Source organism: Halichondria panicea, chromosome 9, assembly GCF_963675165.1.
Source record: "Halichondria panicea chromosome 9, odHalPani1.1, whole genome shotgun sequence".
Taxonomy (NCBI): Eukaryota; Metazoa; Porifera; class Demospongiae; order Suberitida; family Halichondriidae; genus Halichondria; species Halichondria panicea.
The window spans coordinates 625,183-634,584 of record NC_087385.1 but is presented as its reverse complement, the minus strand read 5'-3'; the positions used below and the strand labels follow the sequence as shown (position 1 = coordinate 634,584).

The window sequence follows — 9,402 nt, the reverse complement described above, 5'->3', positions numbered from 1 at the left end:
AATTTATAGGCACCTCGATGCTCCACTGTTTTGTAGGCTGTACAGAGACACTGCAAGTAGCCAGAAGTGGTCCAGGAGCATTCCCACCGCCCTCTCACTTCCCTACACTGCACTGCTGAAAAGATTCCAAGATGGATCTAGACTAGTATTTAGATTTGATGACACTTTTCCAAGTTTTGTTTATCAGGATTATGATCTATATGAGCAGATGATGTCAGAGCACCATTAATCTGATTGTCTTTAGCATTCTCTAGCTCTTACTTGCACGTACCAAGAGTTTATGATAGAGAGAGAGTATCGAACGTAGGCATACTGTACATCAGATGTATGCGGAGAGTAACGTGACTTCCTGTATCTGTCACAAGCTTGGAATTTGCACACTGACCAATCCAAGTGTGGGTGATGTCATCTATCATGAAAGTAGATTACATCACCCACACTTGGATGGGTTGATAGATTACATCACCCACGCTTGGATTGGTCAGTGTGCAAATTCCAAGCTTGTGACAGATACAGGAAGTCACGTTACTCTCCGCATACATCTGATGTACAGTATGCCTACGTTCGATACTCTCTCTCTATCATAAACTCTTGCACGTACTGATAAGCTTTTACATTCTCACCTTCGACCTAAAGGAATTCTATAAAGGTTTATCACATGACATGACTGAATGATGTGTGTCCAACCTCCTCTGTCCTGTTTGTACTTAGAACTTAGAATAGCCTCGATTCAAGGCCGCTCTCAAAAGAATATTGAAAATACACTCAGTTTGTGCATGTCTAATATGCAAGGTGACGTACAACGTACAAAAGGTACGGTGTGTAAACGCTAAAGTATCTAAGTATCTAAAGACAAAAATCAAGAAACAATGGAATTTGCATAGAAAACAGTACCGTGTAAATTGTCCAGCACCATAGTTTATATTTGAGTCACTTTATTTTGAGTCAGTGCTGTAAAAACACAGTCATGGTAAATTTAAGTATTTGTGAATTATTACCATTACACTTTACATAAGACACCTACCTAGATCCTCCTCGTCCTCCCCATCAGCACCATACATAGCGACATCAGGCTGAACATAGACACACATGTAGATGTCTTGAGTGAACCGTCGGACCAACTCTGGTAGCTCTCTTGGTGGTGTACTGAACAGCTTGTCCCTGCCTCTGACACCACTGTACACCCACTCATTCAGCTCACGAGTGCAGTCAGTCACACGTGGAATGTTGTACGTGTCATCTGTACACATAAAACATGTATTAAAGTATGTAAACAAGTGAAGACATCTATTAGTAAAGGCTGGCTCACATTGCCTGTCTGCCATACTGTCAAAGAAGATCCACTTCTTCTCAATGTCATTCCTTGGATCTCTAGTGAAGCAGACATAGTGACTAGTCTCAATGCAGATCACAGAGAGGAGGTCCAACTGTGCCAGGCCAGGATCATCAGCTGGAGTAGCATCCAGGGTAACAGTTAGCCTATGATTAGCTCTGTCCTTGTAAGAGGGGTTGCTATGGTAGAGGTCAGAGCAGCGCTGACAGTAGTGGGTGAGCTGCTGCTGACTGAGAGGACAACAACTATCACACTGGATAGCTGACTCCACCCCACATATATAGCAGGCAGGAGCTGGAGCTGTATTGAAAACATGAAAAACAATTACACAAGGACACTCTGTTACCTTTTCTGTATGTGTCAGTCAACTCTCTAATGTTTAGTTTTAGCTCTGGAACAATCCTCTTGTATGTTTGGAACTCTCTTCCAAAACGAGGAACTTGAAGCAGAAGCTTTGAGGGAACCTGAAAAAGTTTAACTTGGAGTGCTGAAAAATTTAGTCTAGTACAATACCTTAGTGAATGAGATGTGCTGTTCTATGAACATTTTTCTGAGTAATTGTCCTACGTTTGGTAGCCTGAGGTTTGGGTCGTTCTCCACAAACAGTTGGACAAAGAACTCTTGCTCCACACCAAACGGACGCCTATATATGAGTATTAAATAAGTGTATACACAATATTAGACATACCTGATGAGGATAAATGCCTTAGTGTGTAGCACGTGTTTGAAGAGCATGTTCAGAAACTCCTCAGGATCTGTAATAGGGAACATTATACAGTCAACGTACACTATAAACTGTCAATATACCTTTCTCCTTCTCAGTGATTCCCTCCATCTTCCCGAGTTCTTCCAAAGCATTTCTCATCTTCATCACTGACTCAAACCTCACCACACCATTCCTGAAACAGATTGTTAGAGATATACATGCCACATACAAGAAATCATTTTCTTACTTTCTGAGAGGATTGACGATTCCCTTCCACAGTAAGTCAGCAACACGTTTCCTGTTCTGGTCGCTGGTGATGGATTGGTCTGGTTCCAGGAACATTGTGTCAAAAATGTCACTGAGGGCAAACAGACCAAAGATGGTGGAGTCCAGGTAGCAGGAGTTCTGGTGACCCTGGATACCACGGCTGTTTCCAATGTATTGCTTCATCTGTTGAGAAGTATCATGGATAGTCTGGTCTGCTTGTTCTTCCATCGGAGCTTGAACAGCTGTAGAGACAGAGAAACAGTAACTGATGTGTTTGCTCCTCCATATTGGGACCAGTATATAGCTATAGAATGCTAACCATTAATTATGCTTTAAATAAATAAGGACACGCATATGCAGTGTACCACACTTTTAATGCACACTCACGATTCCCCATTGATGTGGCAGCATGTCCGGCTTGTAGTCCAAACCTTTCATCAGGACGGAGGCTAGCCAGTGGGAAGTACAACCCTTTACCAAAGGTACAGGTAAAGTGCTTCTCTCCTGTGGCATTGAAAGTTCCATCAGTACACCCATCCATGTAGTCCTCCTGTGAGCAAACTGATAATAAGAATTGTTAAGCAAATATTGAGGCTCACCAGTTCAATCCCTGCCACCCGACCATCCACTCCAGCTACTCTGCCAGTCCATCTGATCACTCCATAGCGTGGTGGGTCATTTGGGTTCACAGAGGCCACTTGTACAGTTGAACCCACTGTCAGGTTGTAGTGGTTGGAGCTTTCTACCGAGGCATTGTACTCTTGAGGTACTTGTGGTGGAGTGTTTTGATGGTGCCCACCAGGAGTATCATGATGAGGTTGATATCCATACGCTTCGTTGTTTGGAGGAATGTAGATGGTATTTGCATCGCTACCAAAGTGTCGACCAGGTGGTGGTTGCTGATACTGGACATTGTGGTACAGCTGAGCACCAGGTTGTTGTGGGTACACAGGGTTGGCTTGCTGTTGGTTCCCTTGAGGCAGTTGATTTGACAGGTCATTTCGTTGACACTGATTCACTATATCCCAGTTATCATAATCTGGATCCACAGTGTTTTGTGGTGTCATTTGGTTATGACTGTTCACTCGTCTCATGTCATGCTGTGGTTGTGGTTGCTGGACACTCTCTGGTCTTGTGTTACCATGGTGGGGTGGATATTTTGAGTTATGGATCTGACCACTACCTCTGTGTGGGTCATGATCTTGGGGGGTTTGGGAATAAGTTGGTGCTGGGTAACCTCCAGGTCCCCCTTGTTGCTGATGTATCCTCTCATGATCGATAGGAACATTTGCAGCAGCTCTCTCATTTTGATGTGGTAATCTGCTTCTGTCACTAGGTACATGTATTTGATCGTAAATTTTATCACTTCCAGGGTGCCATGAGTTTTGTTTCTGAACCGAGGGACCTCTAGCTTGCCCTGCATGCTGTTCCACGTTAAGTTTGGCTTCTTCTTGCTGAGCTTTCTTTTTTCGGTCCTCTTCTCGTTTTTCTTCGTTGAAAGCTTCTAATAGTTTCTTTTGATTTGATACGTCTATGCTCTCATTCAATGCCACTTTTACTTCACTGAACTCAACAGATTTATTCTCTTCAGCTTTCTTCATGTCTTTTTTAACTTTTTGTGCTTCTTTCAAAACTTGTTGTTGTTCAGCCATCAATCGTCTCTTACTCACGCCTTCCTCACGTGCAGCAGCTGCTGGGTCTAAATGGTCAACATCTCTAGCTGGGGGTGTGCGAGTGTTGGCCAACTCCTCTCTGAACACAAGGTACTCAGGGACCACTAAACTTTTACCAGGTGTAGCCTGGAATAAGTGAGTTATTCCAGTCAGTGCTTTAGGAACGTCCTTAGTGACAGCAACCCGATCCTGTGTGAATAGGTAATACTAAACATAACTAGAGCACTAAAGTGCAAACCCTCGGCTGGTGACATGATAATAAAGAAACCAGAAGAGTGATAATGCAGTGCATGTATGACTAGCACAGCAACTCAAGAGCAATAAAACTAAACCAGACTTGGAGGCATGCTGAAACATTGAGTGGTACATGTCACATTAGACATGCACTGTGGACAGGGATGACAGCAAAGAAGCCTGGAGCTTAGACTTAAAGAGGTATGGCTCCTGCCAGGCTGGAGTATAGGATCCAGAGTCAGCCAACAACCAGTCACAATTTTAGCTTTCTACTATAATTATATTTGGTAAGGATCACTTCAGCTGCAACTACGTAATCAAGGCCACGTGTAGCTAGCTAGCTGCCAACGTGCAAGTTCAAGCTTCTTAGCTTTTGCTCGACAATGAAGCTTTAACATCAAAATCTGCCACTATTTAAATCAAGATATTGTTGTGTGAAGGCTATCTATGCTGTAAACGCAGCGCTGTGGCATCCAGGTGAGTAGATATACCTGTGACAAACAAACAAACAAACAAACAAACAAACAAACAAACAGACCAACATACTACTATACCCGTGGCCGCCCACGCGCGCCTCGGGTAATGAAAGCGTGGGTGCTGACGCCTCGGTGGATGTGTCAAAGCTATTAGCTATTGCTAATACACACATGCCAGATATCATGATGAACATTTGCATTTTGCATTAATTTTGCTGCATGCATGGAAACTCAAAGAGTGGGAAATGATCGACCCTGATTAAAAAGGAAGTACTAAGTCTAAAATTAATGGCTGCTGCATCAGTAAAGCCTTGCAGCTCTCTTCTCACTCTTGTGGCTACGTTCTAGTGCAGAGCTAACTATACAAAGTAGAGTAGTACTTCATGGATAAGTTTGGCTACGCACTTTTCTGAAAAGGCTGAATGACATTCTAAGTATAGGCAAAATAGGCATAACTCGAGAATGAAGCATTATTTTGCAAATCCACGAATGAAAAAGATTACTAGAAGCCTATAGAAACTCTCGTTGATCGTTTAGCAGCTGTAGCAATTTACACACAAACACACAACTGTACTAGCGCATGCGCACTGAGGCATAATTATCACTCACTGTTTCAATCCCTATGTGGTTGGTGTCCAGTGTTCTAGTCTGTACATCCCTACCAGTCCAGCAAACAGTTCCATGCATGGCTACATTCTTCTTGTTGTAGACCACCACACGATCGTTGATCTTGAAGTGAGAGGGCTTATCAACAGGTGACCCATAGTTAGAAGAGTTGGCTGCAGTGCGTGGACTGGGGACTGGTAAGGCAGAACCCTTTGGTTGCTGGCGTATGGAGCCATGGGGTACTTGGTGATGTGGTTCAGTTGCTAGCTTATCCAGAGACACAAAGAGAGCACAGTTGTGCTCACACTCAAAATATTTGCATCCCCCAAAGAAACCATCACTGCTGCCTCTTCCAAGGTAACGAGAGTCCTGTAGATGAGGTCTGTAAGGAGAGCATACCATATAACTTTGCACTCACCGAAATCTCCACTCCAAAGTTCCTCCCTGGTAATGACCCCACAGGTCCAAAGTGTCTCACTACACCAGCAGACCAGGTAGGTACACTTGCATTATCACCAGGGAGCCTCACATAGACCTGGTCACCCTTCTTCAGCCTGCCACCCCATTCCAGCTTATTGTCGTCTGAGAACACAGCGAATCGATCGTATGGCTTCTCAATAGCTTCCAAAAGCTTTAGATCTCTGCCATTCAGTGGAGACACATAGTCATCGTCCTCACCACCATACAGTGTGATACTGGAGTCTTTTGTAGAGCGAAAGTTGTGAGGTGGTCTTCCATCATTGCGTACTGACCACTCTTGTTGGGGAATTTGAGTGAGCAGTTCACCTCGTAACACTTGAACCGTTTTCGGACCACCTGCGAAAGGAGCTGTTAGGACAGACATGATCTTCCCTGGAGCCTTCTCTCCATACACATCCTTCATTAGAATGTACAGGTAGTCTAGTACTTTGGCCATATCTGTATAAAAATGGCATAAATTTATCTAGCTATTGAATAACTGTACATAGAGCTACCAACTTACTTCAATACTGAAGAGGCTGTATGTACGTGTTTACTGTACTGTATCAATCATGTGTATCTTGGGGGCCGGGGGGGGGGGGGGCTATAATATTTCGGGGTAGAGCTTAATAATTTATACCCGCTGCAATGCCCTCCACCAACCTTAACCAGCTTCTCCTCACTGCTGTGGCCCTCTCTACTCGCCTACTGCTGCTCTGGCAGGGCTCTAACGAGTGGCTGGGCAAGAGGATAGAGATCAGTACACCAGTCAATCAATGGATGAGAGGTTAGTTACATGTAATAAGTGATCACAAACCTCACACCACACACGTACATACATGTACACATGTCACATACACAGTTCGTGAGGGTACTGCTCTATCTACCAGTGGGTCATCACCATATGCTGGAGATGTTTTCCATGAGGTAATAGCCCTGTCGTTAAAATCCAGACCCCTTTTCTCCCGGTATTGTTCGGATTTAAACTTTGCTCGTTAATTTTCAGGTACCTCTGATTCTCTACCTGTTTGAAGGGCTCCATAGTCTTGGAGAGTGGGCAGTCGGTATTTTCTTTGTGGTGAGTTACCATTGCGTAGGTACCTATGCCCTTCATGGATTCCCTATTAGGTTGTGGATTTACTGGTGGCCGTCTGTTTAGCACAAATTGCTACCTCACATCGATCACGCCAGGTACGTAGAGTTGTAGGTATTCTTGTATTGTTTGATGATTGCAACCGTTTCTCCCCAGATCTCCAGACAGCAGTCCTCCAGTGGTGAGTACGGTAAAGGAGTGGAGGCCATCTTGGTGAAGGAGGACAACTCACTACCTCTCTTTGTAGCACTCGTGTAAGAAGCTGTGTAGTATGACTGAGTGTCTAAAACGTTTCCTTTGACACGCGGATGTTGTACCTCCTCTGCTGTCATGTACTGGATTGTGTATTACGTGTATTACATGTACCGCCCCCTCCTCTGGTGTGCAGGTACCTACTGAACCCCTACTCCATAGTCACCTGTGCTGGCTTCTCCACCATCACCCTCACTAACCTCTCAGTCACTGCAGCTCTATCCACCAAACTGAGAGGTAGGTCAGTACTTAGCTCGCCCCAAAATCGTACCCCCTTAAATACCAGGAAACCCAAGATGGTTTGTTTAGTAATAGTGCTTAGCCCACAAACTGAAAGGAAATTCTTTTGTACTATTCTGATATTGCTACACAAATTGGTGTGTGTATTATACGCACATTATGTGAACTGAATGAACCTCCTCCCTCCACCCACGCATGCACAGGTCACGAGGTGTTGTCCTCCCTGTGCCTGTGTGTGGCTGCCTACCTCTCACTCTATCCTGCAGTCCTCATCTTCCCATTCATGATCATGTCCTACAGGGTGAGGGGATGCTGTCAGAATGCATTAGCGTGTGTTTGGTAAAGATTCTTGCCTAAGAAACAGTTAATTCTAAAAAGCTGTATTGTACTGTAATGATGATCAGTGTGTTGTGTACACTGATGAATGTACTTAAAGTGTGTATTAGACAATCATGGTAATCCTCTTGACAGTACTATATTGAATACGGATTGTTTACAGGATGGGTGTGTGTTTGGAGCTGGTAAACAGTTGTGTCTGATGGTGTGCTGGAGTGCAGTGTTGCTAGGGGGGTCAGCCTGGGTCATGGGGTCATGGGACTTCATGCAAGCTGTGTATGGAGTCATGTAAGCTAATGGCATGTCAGAGTTTGGGGGAGTTGATTGTGGGAGATACATATGACCAGCTTGCACATTGTTGTGGCCTGTCATTGTTATGACTCTGTCAGTGTATTCATTGTTAGGATGACTACATTATACACCACATTTCATGTTGTGATTAGATAGTGGTCACCTTTAGAGGGAGAGCTAATAGCTCAATGTTACATGTAATACAAGCTCTCTTTACCAGCATGCACATGTACTCCTACAACCACTAGTAGAACAACATCTCTTTCCTACACATTTTATATACGTTATGTACGCCCCTTATTCCTCACACCCCACTCACACCCTCACACTTCCCACTCACCTCACACCCCTCACACCCTCACACCCTCACAGGCTCTCTGTCCCGGACCAGACTCCCAACCTCGGCCTGTTCTGGTACTTCTTTACTGAGACGTTTGAGCACTTCAGAATATTCTTCCTCTGTGTGTTCCAGATGAATGCCTTCATCTACGTCATCCCTCTCACCATACGCTTCAGGTGAGAGAACAGAAGGAGCTGGTTTTTTAATTGCAGCTCCATATCTTAGATCATAGAAACAAGAATTACGGTATGGGTTACAGGAAACATGTCAAGTTTGGCCTATAGTTTGTTGTACCTAAATCAATTCTTTACCATTTTTGCTATACTATATTTCCTCACTCAACCCCTCGTCCCTCCAGTGACCACCCAGTGTTTCTGACGTACATTCTCCTCTCTGTGACGACCTTGTTCAAGTCCTACCCGTGTCTGAGCGACCTCACCGTCCCACTAGCACTCCTGCCACTCTGGACACACACATTCAGATGTGAGTGCATCGGGGTAGAACATACATACGATGTATGTACAAGTCACTAGTGAAAGCATTCAATCTGACTTGTACCATCACCGTATATGTACATGTAACTGTGTGTGGAAATAAATACTAAATTTATTATACCACTATGAGCAGAATATATCCCCCCCCTGTGTGCAGACCTGCGCTACACTCTGGTGGTGGTGGTCATGTTCCTGGCCTCCTCTCTCCTCTGTCCTGTCCTCTGGTACCTCTGGATCCATGCAGGCAGTGCTAACGCTAACTTCTTCTTTGCCATGACTCTCACCTACTCACTAGCTCAGGTCAGTAACAGGAGTACATTATGAACCCCGTGCATGGTTAGCGTATAATTATTGTTTTATTGAAAAGTTATTCCAGTGGCATATAATTTCGTGATTAGCATTTTGTTTATCCTCCCTCTCTCCCCTCCCCTGCAGATCTTCCTGGTGGCTGATGTGATCTACTCGTTCCTAGTCCACCAGTACGACCTCAAACACGGTCTACCAAGACTGTACCAACTGGGCAAACCAGTCAAACTGAAACTATATTGAGAGCTAACTAGGAATTCATGAATATCCACATTCTGTGATTTTTGAAATATTTA

General features: G+C 44.3%; 2 protein-coding genes across 2 annotated transcripts; one reads left to right on the top strand and one right to left on the bottom strand.

The window, feature by feature from the left end:
• Positions 1 to 729: 729 nt before the first annotated feature.
• On the bottom strand, positions 730 to 6,340 carry LOC135340824 (ubiquitin carboxyl-terminal hydrolase CYLD-like). The gene is made up of 13 exons (XM_064537227.1): positions 6,278 to 6,340; positions 5,714 to 6,213; positions 5,299 to 5,664; positions 2,906 to 4,168; positions 2,694 to 2,856; positions 2,287 to 2,548; positions 2,141 to 2,232; positions 2,022 to 2,088; positions 1,847 to 1,976; positions 1,680 to 1,797; positions 1,310 to 1,633; positions 1,025 to 1,240; positions 730 to 951 (listed from the first exon to the last, which is right to left on the bottom strand). Exons 2-13 carry the CDS (start codon positions 6,209 to 6,211, stop codon positions 920 to 922), a joined length of 3,531 nt encoding a protein of 1,176 aa, XP_064393297.1. The 5' UTR covers positions 6,212 to 6,213; positions 6,278 to 6,340; the 3' UTR covers positions 730 to 919.
• A 45-nt stretch (positions 6,341 to 6,385) lies between these two features.
• On the top strand, positions 6,386 to 9,400 carry LOC135340812 (phosphatidylinositol glycan anchor biosynthesis class U protein-like). The gene is made up of 12 exons (XM_064537214.1): positions 6,386 to 6,541; positions 6,617 to 6,681; positions 6,761 to 6,832; positions 6,883 to 6,945; positions 7,004 to 7,101; positions 7,236 to 7,336; positions 7,543 to 7,640; positions 7,839 to 7,963; positions 8,339 to 8,482; positions 8,665 to 8,789; positions 8,958 to 9,100; positions 9,236 to 9,400. The coding sequence occupies exons 1-12, from the start codon at positions 6,403 to 6,405 to the stop codon at positions 9,347 to 9,349; spliced, it is 1,287 nt and encodes a 428-aa protein (XP_064393284.1). The 5' UTR covers positions 6,386 to 6,402; the 3' UTR covers positions 9,350 to 9,400.
• Positions 9,401 to 9,402: the final 2 nt, after the last annotated feature.